Below are 26,451 nucleotides of genomic sequence, written 5' to 3' on the forward strand. Positions count from 1 at the left end.
TTTCATTTAAATATAACATTTATTTAATAATTTTGTTTAAATATTTTATGGTTGAGTATTTGAAACAGTTTCGTTTTTTGTTCTCTTTAAGGTGTCCCAATTTTAAATGACATAAAATTAACAACATCTACAATTGAATACTAATTATAGTACATACTTATTTATATAAACATGTTAAAGGTACATGTAGGTATTTAACATCTTAAAAACTAACAAAAAATGATGTGTACAAAAAATAAAAAAAAAAAACATGAAGCATTTAAATTCCCTAAATATGTTGCAATGGAGATGGTCCCAGTTCTTGTAAACTTATTAAGTAATTTGCAGGCGAAACACATAAAAAATACTGTCATCTGCTTATTTCTTTGCTTTGCTGTTTTACTTCTTCAACAATTCATCGGCAGCAGCACTAACTTCATTCCATGAATAAACCATATCCTCCGATTTGGTAAATCTTGAGCACAGAGCCATGCGTATAAAGTAAACATCACGTATCTTTGAGGGTACCATGTGGATATTTCCACGTCCATTAATTAGTTTCAAGAGATTTTCACTCAATGCATTTTCACCCTTCAGACGGAAGCATACCAAACCCATATTAACATCACCGACAATTTCAAAACGATCATCTCCGCGACACAGGGCGGCAAATTCTTGGGCAAATTTACAATGTCTTCTAATGTGGGCTTGGAGATTTTCCACGCCATAAAGACGTAAAACAAACCACAATTTCAAGGCACGGAAACGACGGCCCAAGGGAATTTGCCAATGTCTATAATCGGGGGCAGAACCTTGCATGTCATGTCTCAAGTACAGGGGGTCAACATTGAAGGCATCCACCAACCAGGTGGGATCTTTCAGCCACATGGCACTGCAATCAAAGTTTACCAACAACCATTTGTGGGGATTGAAATTAAAGGAATCGGCGGTTTCAATGCCCTTCATCAAGTGGCGGTATTCAGGGCAAATAAAGGCGGAACCAGCATAGGCAGCATCAACATGGATCCAGACATTGTATTTGTTGCCCACTGGGCCACATTCGTCCAAACGATCAAAGGCGCAACTATTGGTGGTGCCCAAGGTAACAACGGCCTTTATGAAAAACAAAACATAAAAATAATTAGTAAAATATATTATTTTTTTTTTTGTTGCTTCAAACTTACATAGAATGGTATCAAACCAGCTTCCAAATCCTTTTTAATTGCTGCCTCCAAGGCCTCACCACGCATACTATTCTTGTCATCCGATGGCACGGAACGCATTTTAACACCTCCCAAAAGACCAGCTCTTTCAACCGACGAATGGGCCTGTGAAGAGTTGTAACCCACCAACTTGGAAACAATCATATCATCTGTCCAATCGGGATGATCTTTCTTAACTTCTTGTATTTTCTTGGCCTTGGCACCCAACAATCCCACCAAAGTTGCCTCACTGGCAGTGCCTTGGATAACACCACCACCCTTGCCCCCAGAGCAGGCCAAAAATTCTTTGGGTAAACCAATCATTTTACCCAACCAATCCAACATCACAACTTCCAATTCGGTACAGGCGGGACTGGCAATCTGTAAGAATAAGTTTGAATTTATATAAGTTATTTCTTGTTAATGGAAATGTTCGTGTAGAAACCTACCCATGAGAAACCAATACAGGCAATGGCACCACTCAACATATCAGCCACAATGGCGGGATAGGAATTTGCTGTGGGGAAATAGGCATGGAATTTGGGGCTGTGCCAGTGAGTTACACCTGGCATAATAACCCTTTCAATATCAGCCATAACATCTTGCCATGAATCGGGTTTCTCGGGTGCCGTATCGGGAATCAGAGGACGCAAGTAACCGGGTTTGACATCGGCCAAGACGCGACTGTAATAAAAGGAGACATAAAAATTAGAAAATTTTGGAAATAGGAAATTTCATCTATTAGGTTTAAAATCCATAGGATAATTAGTTCCATACAGTAGTGATGATGTACTCTATGGAATCTCCATGCTCATGCTGAAGAATATTGGTCTTTTACATAAAGTTTTATATACCGGCATATACTTAAATCCATTGAAAGATACGATAATGACGACAATATCTCTACCCATAGCCGAAAATCTCCCAATAGAGGAAACTCCTCACAAACGGTTGTCTAACTTCTAACTTAATCATGATAGGGGTTTCCAATCTGTTCCAAAAAACTTCAACAGGTCCCAAAACATTCAGCCCAATCATGAACATCATCTCACCGTGAGTTTTCTCACTCTCGCCTCCTCCCTTATTATAAACAGCATAAGGGAGAACAAAACTCACGTTCGTGAGAAAAGTAGCTATCATAAATGTCAAACAAGTGAGAATGTGAGGCAATTTTCTCTCACCACAGAAATCAAGGTGAGTTGAACAAAAAAATGTAACTATGGACATTTTTTATAGAAAAAATCGACAAGAAACGAATCTTTTGCAATGATTATCAATTGTATTTATTTGTGTTTTACGTTAAAGGTAACAAATAAAAAATAATTAGAAATTCTTTTGGCAACTATACATGTTTATCCGTGTATCAATGAAGCAAGGAAGACCTCAATCGAGTTTGGCGTAATTTGGAGGTGGAGTTGAAGTTGGCCAAAATTTTTCAGATATGGGAAGCGGTTCAGAATCATATGATGAAAACAGGAATGGAAGAGGATCCTATCAGGAGCAACACCTTTCTAAAAATTTTTTTGTAGGTACTTCGCTAAGGTTCCCAGCAAAATATTCGATGCCAAAGATTCTATTCAAGCATGAGTGCAAGTTATATGTCACCTTTTTACCACGTTCGCCCATTCTTTTTACAAGACTGTGACCCCTAAAAGATCCAAATCATTTTGGATGGCATCTTCAACAACCCAGTGGAATGGTATCTTAACAACCACCTTGGCATGGCATATTCCACGAACAAGCCACAATAGGAAGGATTAAATTAATAAAAAAGAGCATGTTTATATTATATAGCCTTTTGCAGGGTTAACCTTCTTGAAAATTGAGAAATTGTATTTAAAATCCATGAAATTGGTTCAAATGTTGAATAGGATCCGAATTTCACGAATTGTACTTAGCATTCATATGATTGGTCCTATTGCTGGAGAAGAGATCGGATGTTTCACGTATTGTATTTATTTACAATTCTTGAAATTCCTTCCAAATGCTGAAAATGGGGTCTTTCACAACTTAATTTGAACTAATACAAAAGATCCAGTGAGATATTGGCATCGCATGGAACGACTTCCACAAAATTTTGCTTGGTTTTCTTTGTATTCCTCAGCGTTTGTCGTTTCGCACATCATTCACAATGCAATATTAAACATTTTCATTTCTTTTTGCCACTTAATGACCTTTAAACGGTTTTTGTTCACTTTTTTGCAAATTGCGGAAATTCTTCGGGCGTAAATAAACAATTTTTACATATGTATGTATGTATCTGTCAAAACAAAACAAAAACAGCTGTTACAGATGTTGCCACATATCAAACATTTAATATTTTTATCAATTACCAAGTATTTTTAAAGTGGATTGTTGATACAAATTATTTTTCGTTTTAGAAATATTAATTTAATTTAAAATAAATTAATGTTTTATAAAAAAAATTACGAATTTAGTTATTGCAAAATTATTTGTAAATAAAATAACGATATGGCAACGCAAATTATATTTTCAAGGGTTCACAAAATGCGGCACTATTTTCAATTTTCAAACTTGTGAAACCCTCTTCACTTTTTTCGCTCCTCCCTTGTCATTTGTGATAGGTCGAGACGTGAGAAGTGAGCTGCAACTCACTCGTGAGAAGCTCCCTACGTGAGTATTCATGATCGCTATGATTATAACAAAGATCATAGAAAACTATGACAGAAGTTCCAGGGTTTTTTAACACCAACAATTTCCCATGAACATTTCCGAAAGTACTTGGAAGACTTATCTCATATCAGTGAATGTTTTTTCGACACATACATATAACCTTTATATGCTTCAACAAAAATAATCTGCTTTGTGTTGTTCGGTATGAAATTCCTTATGCATTACAGTTATGCTTTTGGTGCTGGTAATCAGCTTTAAATTGAGTATGCATGTGATCAATTTATCTGGAATTTGAATATATTGCACGTTTTCGTTATTTAAAACAAAAATATTCAATTATTTTACACATTTTCAACTCACGATATCCGCTAGAAACTTAATCTTTGTTAAAATAACTGACAATTGAAATAAAAGTCAACCGGTAGAAACAATGATGTCAACTTAGCCGTCTAAAAAATCGTTTTACACAACCAAAATAATAAAAAAAAAATAACAACACGGAAAGGTTTCTCTGTTCACTGAACACACTACACGATCTAGCAAGGAAAGAGAAGAAATAAACACACATTTTCTAACCAACTACATCAAAATTTCTTCAGTTTCATTATTATATTGTTATTCGTTATTCAAATTTCTATATATCAAACTTTTCCGATATTTTTCCAACACAAATTTCATCAATTTTATGAATTTTGCAAATGAGACATCACTGAACAACCGACATGAAAACGATGCTCTCTCATCTCAACACATAACACGAAGTAATTGAAAGGAAAACACTATTTTTCAAGAAACTAGACAATGGAATTACAATATTTCATACTTTTGAATATTTTTCAATAAAATATTAATTAATTTTCATATTAGAAATCGAGGAATGACCCGAATCGCCGTTAAAATAAATGACAACTGAAGGAGGAAGCAAGAATGAGGAACAATGTTGTCAATATACCAGACGAATAAAATCGTTGTAACGCCATACAACCAAGAGTAAACAAGGAAAAACGGTTCGCTCTCATCTAAACAAAAAGACGAAGCAAATGTTTAAAGGAAATAACATTTTAAACTCTTTTATTTCATAAATATTTTAATGCAGACAAGAGGAATTATAATATGTCACACTTTTGAATATTTTTTAACTAAACATTTTATCATTTTACCATATTTTCACATGAGAGCTTAAACGAACAGCCGTTAAAATAAATGAAAACTGAAGGAAGCTGTATGTAGGAGAAACAGTATTGTCAATATACCAGACAAAAAATCGTTATTACGTTATACAAACAGCAAAAGGACAACAGAAAAGCGTTTCTCTCCCATCTAAATATACACACGATACAAAATCAATGCAATTCTCAATTTTGAATGTTTTTCAACTATAAATTTTACAATTTCACATATTTTTCACATGTGAGCTGGACAAATGACCAAAGTGCCGTTAAAATAAATTGGAAAGAGAAGTATGTAGGAGAAATAGTGTTGTCAATATACCTGACGAAAAAACTCGTTATTAAGCCATGTTGGACAAATTTCCAGCAACATAAACGCGACACAATTTTAATGTTTTTGAAATTTGAATTTTTCAGGGATTCAAAATTTAAGACACCTTATTTTAGTAATATTCTTCCTGCAGACAAGGGAAAGAAAACATTTCTAACTCTTGTCCCAGACATTGAAAATATAACATGAAAATTGTTAAACTTTTATTATAGAGAGGAGGTGAAGGAGCTCCCTTTCTCCCTTCTTACCCATAAAGCCAAAACATTTTCATGAAAATTTTCATAGTCTGGCACAAGACGAAGAAAACATTTTGTTATTTGTGTGTTACTGTAGACAAAAAATTGAAAAAAACTTTTCAAATTTATAATGAAAAAAAGCAAAAATATGCAGTATATTTTTGAAGGTTGTGAAAAATTCCATAAATGTTCGTATTTTCGTAACTATATAACAAATTTTTCAACAAAGGTTTCATCGTGATTACTACACTACATAATGGGGGTTATCAGGAATGAAATTTCCCCGTGAGTTGCGTCTTTTCGCCGTTGCAACTTAAGGGAGAAATTGAAAAAAATCACGGGAAATTGTAGTTCATGATTTCCCCCAATATGTCATCTTACTTCCCATACTCTATTCATTCTACGTTTCAGTAAACACCCTTTCTTTATGCGGAGTTTGGTATTTGGCATTATTAATATTCGTTTGATGCTGCTAATCAGCTTAATGTTCAATTTATCTGTAATCGCTTTATTTTGTATACCAAAGTAATAAATCGTTTCAGTAGAACTTTACTACCATAATTTGTTATTAACAACAGCAACAAAACCGGAACAAGAAACCGCGTAGAATGTATGTAAAAGAACCTTGATGCAGGAAATCAGAACATGATTGGTTTCCCCATTCACTTTTTTATTAAAAACAAAAATTGTTTTTAATGTTGTTAAATTTCAATTGAAGCAAAAAAATGGAGAAACAAAACGTTTCTAAATTAACCTTGACACACACAGTTATTTTTGTTAAACTAGAGAAACATAAAACAATTGTCTGTTGTACATTAAGATATTTTTACAAAAACAAAAAAAAAAAAAAATATGATAATGTCTGGTGAAACCTGTGTTTGGGGGGAAGATAATTGCGGTCACATGTGCGAGGAACTAGTTGAAAACTAGTTATTAAGTAAGTGTCAATATGATAATTGAAATTAATTAAAACAAAATAATGAACAGTAGTTCAAATTATGGTGCAATAATTGGGATTTATACAAATTACTGAAACCAAATGTAAAAATTGGTTTTCAACTTTTTTCTACTGTGATTTCCATCACTATGTCTTGATTGAAATAACTTCCACAAAGTAGGGTATAATTCCAAAATTTCCTTAATTTTGCACTGCTTCATGTCATTTAAAAATTGCTACAATTCTGCTTATGTCAAAAAAAGCGATATAAATGTTTGCCTGTTGCAGGTTAATGGAAGATGTCGATGCAATTCTGGCCTAAATCGCGTCAGCTACATCGTCTATGGTTAGAACTAGGGCGTTATCTGATCACCTTTGAACCTTCAAAATTTGCTCTTGGGTAATGGAAATGCCCGAGCTTAAGTTAGTTTTACGAAGTTCCAAAAATGTCGCTTTTTGTATAGTAATGCAAACTGTTTATAACGGGTGTTTTTTTTTTTAAGGTTTGTTTTTCGAATAGAGATAAAACTGGCATTTTGTGGTCAAATCTGGCAACTCTAATGTCATTTATGTTCAGTTTATTTATTTATTTATTTATTTTATTTATTTATTTATTTATTTATTCAGTCTATGGAATTACAATCCTTACAGACTAGCTTATATTATTAGAAAAAAAAATATAAATATAAATTTGGTTTGCCATTTCATCATGAACAGGTTGACAAAAGAACAACGCTTGCAAATCGTGCAAATTTATTTCGAAAATAATGGTTCAGTTCGCGAAGTTTACCGCAAGCTCCGTCCATTTTATGGTCGACATAATCGTCCATCGGAGCAATTAATTCGGTTAACCATGGATCGTTTTCGCACTACGTTTACTCTATATGATAATACGCATCCGCAGAGACGTCGAACAGTGCGTACCGAAGAAACAATTGCCGCTGTAGAGCAAAGTGTTGAAGAGGACCCGAATGAATCGATTCGCCATCGTGCACAGCAATTGGAGCTTTGTCCATCAACTTTATGGAAGATTTTGCGCAAAGATCTTGGCTTGCGACCTTACAAGATCCAGCTTGTGCAAGAATTAAAGCCGCGAGACCATGCAATGCGTCGTGATTTTGGTGTATGGGCCGAATATGAGATTGATCTCGATGCTGATTTTCATCGCAAAATTTTGTTCAGTGATGAGGCTCATTTTTGGTTGAATGGCTACGTCAACAAGCAAAATTGCCGCATTTGGAGTGAAGAGAATCCACATAAGACCCTTGAGACACCATTACATCAACAAAAACTGACTGTTTGGTGTGCTCTATGGGCGGGTGGAGTCATTGGGCCAAAAAATGGTTGAAAATTGGACCTCTAGAATAGGCTTTATTCGAGCCAGCCGCGGCGGCCACATATTTAAACATTAATGGCATAAAATTATCCTTCCAATAAAGCCAAAATGATGGACATTAAAACGATTTTCTTGTGTTTTATTTCAATTCGAAGTTCTATACCACTAAAAAAACACCCGATATTAAAGTAGAGTACAATTCTATCACCCTTCGAAAATGTTTGCTTTGAGATTTGATGGATGGCTATGGTTTGTTCATCTTGCGTCCCATAATTTTTCATCATCTCCTGCTTCATATCATTAAAAAATTGTGGCAATTCTGCTTATGTCAAAGAGAGCGATACAAATGTTTGCTTGTTTCAAGTTTATTGAAGTTGTCAGAGTTATTCTTCGTCCAAATCGCATCAGCTTAACCCAATTATTAGCTGGCATCATTAATGGTTAGAAATAGGGTGGTATCTGATCTCCTTCGAATCTCTAACTTTCGTTCTTGATTAATGAAAACATCTTTGGCAAATGCTTTTGCTTATGTTATGGGTACTTTACACGGTATGTTTTTTACATATGAGTTGTCACTTTGCATATACATTTTGTATGCGAGAAGTGACAACTCATATGTAAAAAACATACCGTGTAAAGTACCCATTAGTCTTAAGGAGGTCCAAGAATTTCATCTCTCATAATACTAATGCCCCCAAACAGTTTCTAATAATTATCATTCCATGCACAAAATATTCATGCATTTGGTGCCGGCTCTAATTTGTTCAAAGTAATTGTATCGGCCCAAAACTCGAGGAAGAGCACAAAAGCAGGTTTAAATAGGAGGAACCTACGTACTTATGTATGTAAAAACTCCATAAGTTATAGTACAAACTACAATTACAGTGGTACTACCCGTATGTAGAACAAGTTCAACCGCGATCGTTTTAACCACAACAACTTTAATGTATGTACTCTACTGAAGCTGGAGCATGGTGGAATAAGAAGGTGTTACATCAAATCATGTCAAACGTCAAATTTGCTCTCAATAATGCATTACTGTGAATTGCTTGTTTACATTTTGTATGTGATTTTATTCACAATAAAGCATTTTGACAACTGGTATGAAGATCAGCTGTTTTTGGCGCTACACCTTATTATTCCACCATGAGCTGGAGTTATTGTGGTTGCGGGAACCAGACTTGCCTTTTAATAGGTTCTTCTTAAATATATGTCGCCTGTACAAGGCAATACGGGCTGCATTTTATCTAGAGTTCAATTATATAAACGATCAAAGATCCCTTTTTTTAGCCTGATAAAAACACATGTCCCAAAGTTCCTTGTATTAGCTCTCGAATTACTACATTTATCCAAATTACAGTTAACAATCTAAGGAACCATAACTGATATAAGGCCGTGGGCCGCCATTAAAAGACAATACGATCTGCAAGTTATCTAGAGTTTAGGTATATAAACGAACGATCAACGAATGATTGGTTTTATCCTAATAAAAGCACACGTCCCAAAAGTCCTTGTTGATAATACATGTATTAGCTCTAGAATTACCACAGTTATATAAATAACTATAAACGGACTAAAGAACCTTATAATGGGACTATTGCCTAGTTTATTCGTAACGAAAGAGGTTTTATTAATCAGACAAAAAAGATACTGGGTTGTGCCCTTTAGATATTTTGCTAGGTCCAATCAATCATTCCTGTTTACTAGTATTGAAAGACTGACTGTAATATCTGGCATATTATTTGCACTTGTAAACAGAGAGATGATCCAATGTGTTTCTAAGATCTTGAATTATGCATTAAAGTAATGCGCAATTTTTTTACCTCCTTTCTGATAATCAGCAGCCTACTGTTCATTCATTACTTTTCAATGGTCCAAATATTGTAATATTACGGAAATACAGTTGTACAAACAGCTTCTATTGATTGTTTAATTTCCAAATTCGTTTATTCGGCAATTGATTCTAGTTCCCTGCTCTAGTGACCACACCACCACATAAATACTAGGCTCTATTCAGGCATTTTTTTTTTTTTTCATTATTATGTCTAGGTCAAAAATGATGTATTTTTAGCTTAACACGCGGAATAAAAATAATTAATTAGTTTCAATATCAATCAAGGATTTCCCTTCAAAATTTCAATTACTAATTAATTCATGGAGCTTATTTTAAAAATAGCATTCAATGCATTTATGCTAATTAGCATGATTCAATATGCCACAATTGCTGGAATACACTTTCATTTCCGTTTTTCCTGCGTGGAATTACCTTCACATGTAGTTCGTGTAACAAACTTTCTCTTTTACTCTAATCGATACAATTATTTTGAAATAATCCCCATTAGTCACAAATTTGACACGAGTTAACTTGAATTATTGAAATATTCTGCGAACACCTGCTGTAAACCGGAATTCTAATGTACATATGAAGTTGACTTTGTTTTAAAGTTTTTTAGTCTAAGCGGGGGATTCTATAAATGCATTATTGTCTGGCTAATAAAAATTGAATAACAATGCGGCGAAAAATATGATGAAATATTGTTGCAGTTGCAGTAAGATCAGTTTCTGACGAAATCTATTTTAACAGCTTCTTAAGGGCTGTCACGCAAATATTTATTAACTTTTGAATTTTCATAGCCGCACTTGAAACAAAGTTCTAGAAGATAAATAAATTGTCTGCGTTACATATCAGAAGAAAAATAGGAGATTTTCAATAGCAGAAATTATTCTTTTAAACGAATTGAAGAAGCTTGTTTAGGAAAGAAGACGAGAGGGATTGCTTTTAAAGACCAATGAAATATTTCTTTATAGAACCATAGTGGCCTTCTCAAATGTTGTCTCATATTAGTCTTTCAAGTTATTTCAATGGAATACTGATGCTTTGATATAATCTTTGTCTTCTTTGGTGTAAACCTAATGTTATTTATTGGCAATTCTTACTTACCGATCTCTTATATTTTCCAAATATTCAGCTATGTAGTCAACCATAGATTTGGCAAAATCACGGAATTCTGGTGCCTCCATGTCGATCTATTGAAAAAAAAGAAGAAATGCAAATTATTTAAAGGTAGGAAAAGAGGTTTCATAGTAATAACTGGGCACTCCGTTAACGGCTAACAAGGAATATAAAGGCTCTCAATGAACCATTGAGACATAACCTTATTTTTTGGGAATTTAATGTGGTGTTGGCCAATCTTTTGACTACATCGCCACAACAAAGATATAACCTTAGTTCCTGTTGATTTGGTTCTGTGTAATCAAGTTATAAAATAGCAAAATAGATCCCGTGCGGGTATATGTTACGCTGATATACAATATCTCAACATCTTCTAAAGGATTTTATACTGGATTTTTCTTTATTTTCTGCAACAACAACAACTTGATATCGAAAGAAGAAAAAAAATAATAATAATGTCTTAGCTGAGTACCCATCCATCCAGTTTTCTACATTTTGACTAAATTTACCGTTGGGCTCAGACCCCAGATATTAAATGAAAATTCTAGGCATGCCGAAGTCAAATTGTAATGGGCTCTAATATTCCTTTATAATATGACAATTTCAAAGCAAGAAAATGAATTAAAACCGTGATGGGTATTTCCCCATCAAGTACTCCAAAATAGTAGCCACTATCATAAATAACAGGCTACACTGTGTAGAAGAATCGCTACGCGACGAACAAGCAGGTTTCAGACCACATCGTAATTGTGTGGACCAGACTAATACACTGCGTATTATAATCGAACAGTCGGTTGAATGGAGATCCCCTCTCTATTCGGCGAGATGCAATTTGGTCCGTATTAAAGAAAAAGGGTGTACCTCTGAAAATAATAAACCTAATTAAAGCTATGTATACAAACACCAAACTACATGTGCGTCGCAATGGAACAACCAGTGATTTCTTTGAAACAAACACAGGAGTCAAACAGGGGTGTCCGTTATCCCCGCTCCTATTCTTTGGATCAAATTATGTTGCAACTTGAATCCAAGAAAAGGGGAATTGTTTGGAATTTACATAGGAAACTAGAGGACCTCGACTTTGCAGATGACATTTGCTTATTAGCACACAAATTCACCGATATGCAAGAAAAACTCAACGAGCTCGTTGAACTGGCCAAAAATGTGGGATTAGAAATAAACATAGAAAAGACAAAAGCAATGCGAATAAATAACAAGACAAATATGCATATCTATATAGAAAATCAACAGATAGAGTACGTATCGGCTTTTTGCTATGTTGGTAGCGTAATGTCAGAGGATGGAGGAATAAATAGATAACAATTTAAATAACCGGCTTAATAAATCGCGCGCCGCTTTCGGTCGTTTATATAAAATATGGCGATCCACACAAATCTCACAGAAGGCAAAATTACGAATCTTTAACGCATGTGTCAAATCCACCCTACTCTAAGGTAGTGAAACGTGAAAAACTACGACATATATAATCAATAGACTTCAGGCATTCGTGAACAGATGCCTCCGTATAATATGTCGCATATTCTGGCCAAACCGAATCACAAACATTGATCTGTGGATAATGACAAAAGAGGAACCAATAATCCGTCAAATAACAACAAGAAAATGGAAATGGGTAGGCCATACGCTACGGAAGCCACATCATAGTATAACTAGAATGGCTCTTGAATGGAACCCTCAAGGTAGCAGACGTCCTGGGCGACCAAGAATCACCTGGCAAAGAACGGTCTTGCAAGAAATATCAAAGCAAAATACAAATTTTGAAAACTTAAAACATATTTGTAAAAAAAGTACTCCAGACTATTTGTCTGCCTAAATGAGAGACAAATTGAAGTTATCTCATTGTTGACAATCTCAACCTAATCATGAACCTGAGTTCATTGATTCTTTTTTTAGGATCTGCAATGATTCCTTTTACATTTAAAGAAAAAATGGATTAAATTATCTGTTTATTGCTGCTAGTCTTGCTCCACTTTCTTCCATTACTCTTCTGAGTGCAGAGCTAAGTGACATTTGGGACGACTGGATTCTGGACAGGACCCTAATACAATGATATTCAGATTATGAGTTGTTATCAATAAATTCCGCTAATGAACCCTACTATTTAAGACCTACTGTTTGCAACTCAACATCTGTTTAGAACTTTATATGAATTAGATGACGATTTAATTAAATGTACAGACATATATGTTAAGGGATACCGTTATATAAGAAGGAACAATTTGTAAATAAAAGCAATCAGTCTTTAGCTGTTCAAACACATGTTGTAGAATTGCTGTAAACCTCACCGAAACTTTATTTTTTTATTTATTTATTTATTCATATTTGTATAACATAAAGCCTTAAAGGCCAAATAATTTGTATACATGACAAAGAATACCTGAGTTTATATATTATATAATTCAGAACTTATATCAAACAATAAATTTTCTAAAAATTCTTTCAATTTACACGAAATACACTTGTAATCTTGGCTCCCCAGCCAAAAAAAAAATCTTAGAATAAGATAAATTTTGTCCAATGAGCTATAACTCGATTTATGTAATATAATAATAAAAAAATGGGATTACCAAGCAAGGCTATAGGAAAAGTTTGGAGTTTCAATTAACTGACATAATTTCGCATATACAGTTATCTAATGAAGTGCGATATATATATACTAGTTTCCAAGCTTTGCCTTCGTCTGCCACAACAACAACATCCTAATACACCTGAAGATCGGCTTTACCACCCGTGAAACGTAGTGTAATGGTTGGATGCGTGGGACTTCGGTAGACTCCTAATTTTTCAATGTATCTCTAAAGGCCTTACAGCTCAACTCAAAAGAGAATTAATTAAAAACAAAATTAGTTTTGAGATAGGGAATGGAAATGCCTCAAAATTTTTAAGCGGAATGCATTATTGCTGTGAGAGAAAATACGCAGTTCTAGCGGTTCCAGCAACGTGCTACCCTGACGATAAATGATTTTGCAAAAAAAAAAAATTATGAGAATTTTTCGACGCATTGTTTCTTTGATAGAGAAGCAAAAAAGTTGTAGTTTGGTTTTTGGAATCTATATGTAGGTAAAATGTCTTAAAGCCAGCCGAAGACTGTCCATCTATCAATCCGTTTTTTAACAAAGATAAAAAGACGGTCACTTTGAATGTGAATGGATATGTTTTAGCTAAAATAATCATATTTTTGCAGAGAACGTTTCATCTGATTCTTAAATTCTTTGCAGAAAACATTCCATAATGCCGGGAAATTTTTACAGAGAATCCTCAATTTTCGGTAGTGGGATTTTTCAACGTATTTTTTGGTTGCCGACAAAAATCGGCAAAATTAAACAAGTGAGCAAAGGCTATAGTCGGCATGGGACCGACCATGTGATACCCTACACCACTACCCCTGTGCATAAGCTTTTCACTGGTAAACGTTCCTTTTAGGGAATATAATCCCACTACCACCAAAAATAATATGCCTCTTTCTCTCTGGGACCCCCATAAGCAACCAAAATTTCGTGACCATCCATTAAAAATTACGACCTGTAGCTTGATTGCAAAAAATGGAAGAATTGGATGCATTACCGACTATTGTGGTATCTCCCTTGTTTGACCACCTTCGCCAACCTGCTTTACACCAATGTAAAGGTAATATTTTCTTCTTCCATTGACAGGTTTTGCCGTTGGAATACCACTACTAGAAGCCGATATATTCACAAAGAATAAAACTTTGAATTTGTATCCAAATGAGTTTTTCCCCATTCCGACACCTAAATATTATCCTACTATCACCAAAATCAATAGGCTTCTTCCTCTGTGGGGCCCCCATCGTCACTATCCGATCAAAGTAGCGTGATTACAAAAAATGGAAAAATTGGGTTTATTACTGAATTTTGCAATATCTCGGTTTGCTCACTTACGCCAACATACTTTGCATCAATATAAACGAGATCTTTTCTTCTTCCATTGACGGGTATTCCTTTTGGAATACTCCAACCAGAAGCGGAGATATTCGCATAAAAAAAAACGTTGACTTTCCTCCACATAAGCGTTTCGCTTATTCCGACTCCTGAATATTATCCGACCATCACCAAACTAAATAGGCTTCTTCCTCTGTGGGACCCGCATCCACTCCCAAAATTCGTGACGATTCGATCAAAATTGCGACCTGTAGCGTGATTACAAACAAATCAGAAAATGGGATGCATTACCGACTATTGCGATATCTCTATACATATACGTTAACGTGACTACAACAACAACACACGTTCTCTTTTTTCTCATCTGCCGTGGTTTAGCAAAGGAAAGACACTCTCAGAGAGACTAATGAACAAAATATTTTGAGCATCAATGCACTACAACAACTGTTCTTTCTCTTCAAAACAATCAAACATCTGTTTTTCATTTTTCGTTGATTTATGTTTGTGAAAATTAAAAACAATTTTATTGTGGAAATAGCAAGCATAATTGTATTGCTTTTTTTGGAGAACAAAGTTGCAAGGTGTGAATAATCCTTTTTTGGTCCATTTTCTTGTTTATTTTTAATAAAATAGAAACTTTTTGCTTCCTTCATTGGCGGACAAATTGTTCTGTTTTGGCAAGTCAGCTGATTGCTTGCTGGTTTTTGCTGGGAAGGTGTCTGTTTACTTTTTACAATTTTCTTTCAAAAGAGAATAAAAACTACTTATAGCCCGTTTCCACGGTACGTCGTTCGTTCTCTATTCGTTGTTCGACCCATAACTACGAATAAATTACTTATTTCCCCACACAAAATTCTATGAACGAACGACGATTTTTCTACGTTGTTCGATTAGAAATACTCTCAGAACGACGAATAATTATGTCCCATCCCTAACAAATGAGAGAATTTATCGAAAAAATTAATTATGACATGTCTAAATTCAAAATTGAAAAATTTGTTGAAAACACAAAAATTGTTAGAAAAAAGGAAAAAGATGAATGAAAATCAATGAACTAAACATTTTATATATATGCAGAAGGAAGATGGTTGTGTTTCCTTCTTTATTCCACACACATTTCTTGTCCATAAGTTCAAAATCGCGTAAAAATCAGAAACAAAAAGGAAACAAATAACTGAAAGTCTGTATACACAAAACATTGTTTTGACATGTCTCTCTCTCTCTTTAATTTTGAAAATAGAAACATATAAAAATATATTGAAAATACAAAATTATTCAGAATTTATGGAAAAAATGAATGAAATGTGTGTAGTTAAATATAGAAGATACATTTGAAGGAAAGTCTATTGCTTTTCCTATTCATTTAATGTATATTTTATGTGTTTTCGGTTCAAATTTTCGTGAAAACAAGGAAACAGAAATGAAGGAAATTTTGTTTATGTTTCTGTTAATTACGAATGGTGTCGTAGAAACGGGTTAATTCGTGTACGTCGTTCGACAGGCGAACAACGTAATTGAAACGCTCGTGTGAACATGACATTACTCTCTGAGAAAGTTCTTGCTGGACAATTCTTGCTTGGAAAGTAACCAGACAGGCCTATTATAAGCATTTTAATTTTAACGATTTTTTTTTGTCGGTAATAGGGATACGCAGTGAAATGCAATAATCGGGTTTTCGATTATAGGGTTTTCGTGAAAAACTTAAAGCGGGGTACACACGATCAGTTTTGACTGTCAGTTTTGCTCAAATAATCGGTTGCTTGCCGGTGTGGCCGTTCACTTTTGTCAGTCATCAGGCAACCACAAAATATTTTGTGGTTGCTGGACGGTTGGACAGTTATCGATAATTCCGAAAAATCGACAGTCAAAACTGATCGTGTGTACCCCGCATAAAACTCGATTTTCGGTTAGTCGATTATTTGAGAGTGTTCTAAAAGTCGAGTTTCGATTATTCGTTAACCGCGGAAAAGCGATCATAATCGACCATTTTCGTTGATGCAATCTGTGATGTACATATGTACAAAAAAGTACAGTCCATGACGCGGTTTTAGCACACCCAATAGTCAACTACGACTAATACTATGTTTACATTTACGAAATCCACTCGATTTCAACTGTCAATTCCATTGCTCAAACGTCAAATGAAATCCAATCGATTTCAGATGAGTTTTCATTTGACGTATACACAAAGGAATTGACAGATGAAATCGAGTGGATTTCGTAAATGTAAACATAGTATAATAGTCGTCCACGATTAATAGTCGACTACGAATAATAATAGACTACGACTAAAGCTGAGTACACATTGCCAGTTTTGAATGACAGCTTTGTTGGTGCTTGCTATTGTGGCCGTTCATTTTTGTCAGTCATCATGCAACCACAAAATGTTTTGTGGTTGCTGGACGGTTGGACAGTTATCGATAGCTGCGAAATATCGACATTCAAAACTGACAATGTGCACTGCTCTTAATGGTCGATTACGAATAATAAGCTTCGTTCCAGTACTTTTTTAATGATAAAAGTGTCAAAAGAGCAAACTGTCGAAAATGAGTTCCACATCCACATTTTTCCAAAATGTACGGGAACGGAAAAATGGCAGAAACGTCAAAAAAATTGGAACAAATGTCAAAGTCGGCGTGTCAGCCAGTCGGAAGCCGGCAAACATGTTGCACATTTTTGCTCGCTCAAATTTGTCGTGTAAAAAGTTTCTAAAGAGAGAGTCATTCAGCGCCATTTTTGTTCAAAGAGAAGTGAACATTTTGCAACTTTTTTGGTGTTTGGGAACGCATTTCGGGGAAAATTTTTCAAAATGTGTTAAATGTGTAAAAACTTTTTAGTTCTGGAACGAAGCTATAGTTGACTCCGACTTTCGAAAGTCGATTAAGAATAATCGATTATACGGTTTTCGCACAGTCAATAGTCGACTACGATTGTTAGAATTTTACGGCTAATAACCGATTAATCGATTGACCCAAAATCGGTTTTACGTATCCCTAGTCGGTAACCAAAAAATGATTAATACCCTAGACAGACGGCAGGGTTAATTTGCATTAACTGTATTACCCTGCGTTTACAAATGCCAGTATTGGCAAGACAATAGCAAAAATACAAACCTTTTTCACAAATACATTTATAAATTTTTAAATATGTGTAGAGAAAAGTATGAATGTATTGGTGAAAATGTAACTTTGCTATTGTCTTCCCAATACTGTGTGTGTGTAAACGCCTAGTTAATTCAATTTAATTCGCGCATTATCCACATTCTTAATGCACAAAATCTAACTGAATTTAAAGCGCATTTAGGTATTTCAATATGGCAATACTATAAAAGAGAACCCATATTCATATGAGAGAGAGAGCATATTCATATATTCATGCTCTGAGACACAAGGAAAACAAAAATTACAGTGCAAACAACAACAAAACAGCAATCAGCTGTTTTGTAAATGCAGATCTTAATGCAAATTAACGCTGCCGTCTGTCTAGGGTATTAGGCGGCTTATTTTTTCATCATAGATTTAGTAGCAAAATCTGCAGGAATTCGCATATTTCGTCATTTGTTTCTTTATAAATTTATAATGTTATTTTACGAAAACAATCACTATATTGTATAATTATAATCAAACTCACCGAAACATTAGTATCCAACTTATCCTCGTTAATAGTGAATTTGGAATCTTTGTTAGTTACAGTATCTTTATTTCCAGACATAGTTAACACGTGTTCTTTTCTTCTTCTTTTTCCAAATAGAATGCAAATTTAGAAAATGTTACGAAAAGAAAGAATTTTGAATAATTTATTTATTTATTACGAAATGAAAGAATTTTTTTGTAATAAATATGAAACAAAAATTAAATAATTTACAGAAGAAAAAAACATACACAAAACTAGATTATTTGGAGCAAATTAGCATTCAAGGCAAAAAACACAATCTACACGTTTAGCTTAAACACGAGTAGTCTTATTAATTTACATTCTGTTTAATATTTATTAGTTAATAATAGTTGAGAAGCAGAAGACTACTATCAACAAATTAGTAGTCTATAAATAAAATGAATTAATGAATTTTTAACTAGCAAAGAAGCAGCATCTTTACAATTTAATTAGAATAATTATATGCAATAAAAAACAGATACACGTTGTAATCGCCAGACAAACAATAATAAAAATTTACAGAAACAAGGTATGTATTATCAAATCGCGAGCCTTGTAGACATTATAATTATTCAATAACATTTGTTTGATGTAAGGGCAGGCTAAGATATTATGTCAATTTTTTTTTAAATCTTAGATATGTACATATTTAACTGCATGCCTTAATAAACTCGCATTAAAAATTAAATAACAATTACAATAACAAAACAATAGACACAAAGCAGATCATTCCGTCATTAAACTCTGAAATATTCTTGTTGGCCTTGATTTTGAATGAAGAAAAAAATCGAACGACACACTTAACTTATATTTAGAAAAAAGTTTAAACACCGTTTCTTTAAATCAAGCCAAGCCATAAGAAATACATTATTGCAATGCTAAATTATTCACTGGAAATCTCATGGATATTTGAGTATGTACCTTACAGCACGAAGTCTTTTACATAATTTATTGCAAAGTATGGCTAGCAATCAATGCCAACTTATGAATGGGGCAGTTCCTCTAACATGTTTACAAATTCTTGGCAACAGTAAATATTTGAAAACAAAAATTTTTTACTATTATCATTTGGTTTAAACTAGACTGGTGGTGTAACTATTCAACCACAACACTTGGATTGTTTTTTTTTTTCTTATCAAATAAACAATTTGTTGACCAAAAACCGCGGGCTGATAAAATAAAAAAATAATACAAAATTGTCTGTATAGAGAAGAATTTAACCTAAATTTGAAGTACAATATTATAAAAAAAAACTTACTAAGTATAAAAAAACAATTAATTTTCCAAAAAATTATACAAACAAGCATCCATTAGAAATATCTGAACTAATTAAAAAATCTTTCAAAATACTAACATACAATGTACACGGTCTAAAAACAAGTGTCATTTCCTGACTTTTTTGAATATGTTAGGGGTTTTGAAATGTTCGCATTGATTGGGACTCACGTTGAAGAAACAGAAGAAGAAAGGTGGACGAAATATTTTACAAATTATCATTTATATTGACAGAGTGCTCAACGAAATCATAGCCACGGTAGAGCTAGTGGTGGAATGTTATGTGGGGTGAGGAGAGATTTGTTACAAATTGGAGTAAATCACACTTTTCAACAATATTAAAATATTAATACAATTAATATAAATACTTCGGAAACAAGCTTTTTGTTCGTCTCAGTTTATATAAGAGGTGACAATTGGCTATGTGATTTTGAAGTGGTAAAAGAGACTTCCAAAAATGTTATGGAAAACGTCTAATATTGGCAGGAGATAGGATATATGCAGCAACATCTAGATAAATGTTTGCAAAAGGAACTTGTGGCTGGCAAAGAAAGTAGGTACTCAAAGGATTTAATAGGTAATTCAAAAGCCAGACGTTTTAAGGAATTATGCGATGACAGCGGTTTGTTAATATTAAATGGAAGAACTATTGGAGATGAAGTTGGTCAGTACACCTTTGTAAACACGATGGGAAATTCTGTCAACGATATTGCTGCTGTAACATACAAAGGATTAAAGCCGGTTGGAAGGTTTAAAGTTGAAGAAAAGATTTGGTCGGATCACTTACCACTATCAATAGAACTTTACATAGTGCAAACACAAAACAACACACAACCCTTAAATCTTCTCCCAAAATTGCAGTGGAAAAAAAAGGTAGGAGATACCAAGAAACTTTGGATCGAAATTTAATAACGGCGAAAAATAGAGAAGTTTAAAGGATTTGTCTTGTGTCCTTTATAAATCTGAAATAAAATCAAACCCAAATAGTAAACCAAACTCGTATGAGTCTAAAGGCCTGCGTACATAAGCTGTCTTGCCTGATTGCCTTGCTTTCATGCTTCATTTCTGACATAATAAAAATAAAAGAATAAAGAAGGCCGAGCAAATTTCGAACTGGGTTGCCCTTTTCTTTTTTGTTCTTTTATCAGAAGCAAGCAAGGTAAGCAGGTAAGGCAGCTTATGTACTCAACCCTTAATTGGTTCATCTACAGGTGTGAAAAAGCGCGTTAAGAATCTTTTAAACGTCTTAATATCTTTAGAAGAACTGATACACCAGACGGAAAAATCTTATACTTGGAAGCCGTAAGTACTTCTAAGAAAACATGCCATGAAAGGAAATATGAATGTGCGAGAGAGCTAGAGGCGAAACTATCAAACACCGTCGATTCAAAACAATGGTGGGAAATTGCAAAACAGATGAGAGGCAAAAGCTTGGTGATCGGAACAAATATTTCAACAAACTCTTAAACCATCAACAATTTACGAATGATATCCAATACGCAGCCTTGTACAGAACATACCAATTATTAAATACATTCCCAATACTTAAAAAGGGAGACTGTAACGCGGCAAATAACTATAGAGGAATTTCCCTAATGAATTCAACTGCCAAAATTTTCATTGGAATATTGAATAATCGAATAAAACAGTGGGTAGACGAGAATAAAATATTAAATGAATACCAAGCAGGCTTTAGATCCGGATATTCTACGGCTGACTATATTTACAATCTCTCGTCAATAGTCCACCTTAAGCTTCATGAAAGGAAAAAAGTCTATGCATTTTTTGTTGACTTCTCAGTCGCGTTTGGCATGATCTCTAGAAGACTCCTGATCTATAAGCTCCCCAATATGGGAATGTCAACGAAATACAAGGTCTGTGGTATGGATAAAGAATCGTCTGAGAGTTTCAATACCTATACGGGAGTGCATCAGGGATGTTTATTGTCGCCGTTATTATTGTTTACCCTGTACCTAAAGGATCTACCACTTAGAAGGAAGATTGACTATTGATGACCTTAATGTACGTGTGTTATTATATGCGGATGATATTGTTGTATTAGCTGATGATAAAGAAGTATTACAAAAGATGATGGTTAGGTTAGGTTGAAAAGAGGGACGAGTAATCGCCACATGTCCTGGTGGACATACACATAAGCCATGAAGTAGGACTGTTGTGCGCTCTAGACTAAGTTTTTTGAAGATGGGGACTCTACTATAGTTTATTTAAGGAACTCTGTTCCCTTAACAGAATACCGTAATTGTTTTAGGTCGTCTACAATTATCTGATTAAGATCTGGTATTGTGTCGTTCCCTAAAAACTGGCATCTGATGTTTGCGAAAGCGGGGCATTGGCAGAGAAAATGCTCCAATGTTTCATCATCCTCTCCGCATGCCCTGCATACGCTGTTGTCTGCACAATTAACTTTTTACAGATGAGCTTGTAAACCCAGTTGACCTGTAAGAACACCTGTAAGTCTACTCAACTCTGCTTTACCTAGCAGTAATAGGTTTTTAGTTTTTTCCTCATTTGGGTCTCCCCATAGGATTTTTGTGGTTTCCCCTAATTCCTCTCTTATCCATAGGGATAAGTGGGCATTTTTTGCCCACGTTTTTAACTCTAGCCGAGACGCGTTTAGTGGCTTTGCGTTCGCTAAGTTTACGGTTGCTAATTCCCTTCCCTTTTTTGCCAGAGAATTTGCTATCTCATTACCTCTATTCCCCGCATGTCCCGGTACCCATATTATACGCACCGTGTCATGCTGAGTATAGCTGTTAATCGAATTTATACAATCCAAGACTGTTTGTGATCTTACTGTCTTGGATGTTATTGCGTTGATTGCAGTTTTACTGTCCCTAAGGACGTTTACAGTAGTTGGTCTCGTGTTGGCATTATGCCAGTTCAGACACTCTGTGATCGCTCGGATCTCCGCTTGATGGACCATATTGTGATCCGGCAAACGAAGAGATATTTCGGTCTCTGGTTCTTCAATAAAGATACCCAGTCCCGTTCTCTCACCGTCTGTATAACAACAGTTCCCAGTCGGCATTTGTGCTAGATTTCCGCCGATCCACGAGTCCCTGTCTGGAATTAATGCCTCGCTTGAGGCAGCTACAATTGTTTCAGGTATACGGTCCGATACAATGTTATCCATTGACTCTCCCGTTGTTACCTGTAGAATGTTTAGATGGTATGTTACGTGGTCCTTACTGATCCACTCGTCCATCACTTTAAGTCGAATAGCTGCGACATCCGCTTCATACCTTATCTGGATTTCTATTGGGTGTATATATAGAATAGTTTCTAATGCCCTCTTTGATGTTGTCCTCATTGCGCCGCTTACACTTAAACAGCACATTCGTTGGTCTTTCTGTAGTATTTTTATATTACACTTTTTTCCATAGCTGTCCACCAGACTACTGAAGCGTATGTTAGAATAGGTCTAACTACGCTTTTGTATAGCCAGTGTGTCATCTTAGGATTATGACCCCACTTGGCACCTATAGCCCTTCTACAGGTTGACCAACATCTATGAGCTTTATTGACTCTCTCTTGAATATGGTCTTTCCATTTATGTTTCCTATCCAGAATTACTACCAAATATTTTACTTTGTTGGAAATATTGATCGTCTTGTTTAGGAAAACTGGTTCTTCAAAGTGTCACAGTTTTGTTTTCCTAGTAAAGAGACATATTTCCGTTTTTTTCCGGGTTTACATTAAGACCTCTTGGTCTAGCCCAGTTTGTACGCTAGTTTTAGGGCAAAAGATGATAATGAAGCTGGAAAGTTATTGTGAAAAGTGGAATATGGTAGTAAACTTAGCAAAATCAAAAATAATGATATTTCGAAACGGAGGTCCATTGTCTACACTGGAAGATGGTATTATGGTATTATCGCAACCAAGAAATCGAAATAGTAAACGAATATTGTTATTTAGAAGTCAACATAACTCCAAAAATTACCTTTTCCAAACATGTTGAAAATAGAAATATCAAGTCGAAAACCTGCATAAATGCAACATGGAAAAAAGTGTTAAATAAGCCGTAAATGTCATTAGTGGCAAAGTGGAAGATTTTTCAGAGCGTTTGTCGAACAACGCAGCACAAATATGGGGCTTTGGTTTGTTTGAGGAAGTAGATAAGCTTCAGCGGTATTTTCTCAAAAGTGTCTTAAGACTGCCGGATTCCATACCAAATTATGTTTTGTCACTAGAAACGGATGTGCCTGATAACCACTGATACACATTAAAACTTTATTTAGTCTATTTTATCAGTACCGTACATAAATATAATATCGATAGGCTACCACATATCCTATCTATAAAATATGGGAAAACGTGTATTTTGGGCAAAAGCCATAGAAACTCTCGCTAATTGTGTAAACATATCAACATCAAATACGTATATAACATGACAGGAATGGATAACCTCAATAAGTTCAATGATGGATATGTTCAGAAGGATAAGTTATTTTGAAAAAAGAGAAAAGGCACGTGCTAGCCGTAACAGATTTTACAGCTATTTGAATCCGGATGTTGGTACAGAATACATGGTTCATATATGGAATAAGATTTCAACCTTAATGAAAATCAGAGCTGAAAATCGAATTTTCTCAAATCACTAGGCAGTGAGTTAAATGTTCCTTACAAGAAATAACCCCTACAAGAATTAACCTACCCAACACTGACGTTAAAGACCTCGACACATATAAGAAGCATGGCATTCTTGCTTAAGTCATATCTGGTAAATGACTAAAAACCAAGTTTGACCTCATTCAAATGTGATTCAGAAAACTTTTTATTAGTTCGAACTTGGTCTTTAGTCTTTTATCAGATATGACTACAGCAAGAATACCATGCTCTAATGTGTCGTGGCCTTAACTTGAGAATTCTTATTTGAGGATTTCTTACTGATCTTGAAAATATGAATTCCTCTGATCATTTATTGGTGAATTATTTTTTTCATATTCCAATAGGTTGCTATCCTAGATTATTCATAACATCACAATCGTTTAGGTCATGAAGGTTTAAACTAGTTTTGCTTTAAACAGACTGTTAATAAAATAAATTTTATTTGTTGTTGACCAATGGTAATTTTGTATTATCTGTCATTTTTGGGCTATTTGGTCGACTTTTTTGAATGAAGAAAAAGTCAATTTAAATTCATTATTTTTCCCAACGTTTCGTCGGCTTGTTTCCGACTTGTTCAGGGGATATTTTATTAGAATTTCCTGTTAGCAAACTTTTGTTTCATTACAAATTTTTGCAATGCATACATGCTTAATATGCTGCTTATATTATAGGTTTTTGCAGGGTTAACCTTCTTTATGAGGATTTATTTGACGTATCGACAACGGAAATGACATTTGAAACCCAGTGGGTTTGTTAAATCCGGTCATATATAAACGTACTATAAGTTTTTAACTTACAATTAATCATTATTCCTGTTCCAGAACCTGCAAGAAGCTACTAATTTTTACTACGATAAAATTTTTTCCTTTATGTTATCGAAAAAATTTGTAGATTCTTGCAAGACTGGAACAGAACAATAATATTATTGATCAGTTCCAGAACCTGCAAGAAGCTACTAATTTCTACTATGATAACAATTTTGTCTTTATGTTATCGGAAAAATAGTAAAAATTAGTAGATTCTTGCAGTACTGGAACAGACCAATATATTATGTATACATACATTTTATATAATATACATTTTAATTAAATAAATAATCAAATGTAAATTAAATTAAAACCATTATCACAGAGGTGGTGCTTTAAGCTATTGCAACGGAGTATTGAAGTTTTGTGTTGTCCTTGTCTTCTTTATGGGTACTTTACACGATATGTATTTTACATATGAGTTGTCACTTTGCGTATACATTTTGTATTGGAGAAGTGACAACTCATATGCAAAAAACATATCGTGTAAAGTACCCATTAGTGTTAATTGACTTTTTATTCATCCACAAAAGTTATTCTCCATGCTGCAAGTTATATAATATGCGAATAATAACTACGAATTATTTTTAAAGACAAAAATATGCATTCTCACACAAAAAGTTATACATGACGTAAAGACTCTTCGTCTCCAGCATCTACCTTATAAAGAATTTCAACAGTAAATACAAAACCAACACTCAACGAAAAAATCCTTTTCATGCATCTTCATCACAAATTTCAAATTAATTGAACTTAATTGTTTAAAAATAACATCTAATAGAATACAATAACAACAAACAGAAAGACATGCGACACAATTTAATTCAATTTTTATCTTTAATTTACCTTTTATGTATTTCAAATGAAACGAAGAGGAGAGTAGTATGCAGGCAGCAACAAATTAATTATTTATTTAATGTAATAAACACTTTTATTGTTGCTGCAAAGCCTTGTAATTGTTTTGCTTAATTTGCAATTTTATTTTGAAATCTAATCACACGTTTTTTTTTTTTTTGGGCACTTCTCTTTTTTGTACACAAAGACGATTGTGTCTCACTTTTGCAGTTGAATGAATTAAAAATTTATTTTTAAACAAACTCCAACTTTTTTTATAAAATTCTAGGTGAATAGTTCTTTAGTGTTTTTTTTTTGTTATTTTTGCACTTGTATTTTCTGCGAGAGCGTTTAGCACAGAGTTACTGTTATATGTCACACGGCGGCTTAACACAGCAACAATCAAAACTCGACTGAGTGTTTTCGTCTGGTTGGGGCAGCTTTTAAAGCAAAAAGTTTTTGCATCAGGACCGGTTGAATGGTTGGTTGGGTCGGTTGGTTGGGTCGGTTGGTTGGGTCGGTTGGTTGGCTGGCTGTTTGCTCGCTTTACAAAGGG

General features: G+C 34.3%; 1 protein-coding gene across 4 annotated transcripts; it reads right to left on the reverse strand.

The window, feature by feature from the left end:
• Window positions 1–26,451, reverse strand: Ddc (aromatic-L-amino-acid decarboxylase). Of its 4 annotated transcripts, none has more exons than XM_073967050.1 (5): window positions 25,908–26,451; window positions 10,766–10,851; window positions 1,631–1,865; window positions 1,164–1,562; window positions 1–1,092 (listed from the first exon to the last, which is right to left on the reverse strand). In XM_073967050.1, exons 2-5 carry the CDS (start codon window positions 10,843–10,845, stop codon window positions 379–381), a joined length of 1,428 nt encoding a protein of 475 aa, XP_073823151.1. In that variant the 5' UTR covers window positions 10,846–10,851; window positions 25,908–26,451; the 3' UTR covers window positions 1–378. The 4 variants fall into 4 exon arrangements, with proteins under 4 accessions (XP_073823151.1, XP_073823150.1, XP_073823149.1 ...); XM_073967049.1 differs by lacking the exon at window positions 25,908–26,451 and adding an exon at window positions 18,328–18,427; XM_073967048.1 differs by lacking the exon at window positions 25,908–26,451 and adding an exon at window positions 14,698–14,721.

This window comes from Musca autumnalis, unplaced genomic scaffold (assembly GCF_047663935.1).
Source record: "Musca autumnalis isolate F117 unplaced genomic scaffold, ASM4766393v1 scaffold_2, whole genome shotgun sequence".
Lineage (NCBI taxonomy): Eukaryota > Metazoa > Arthropoda > Insecta > Diptera > Muscidae > Musca > Musca autumnalis.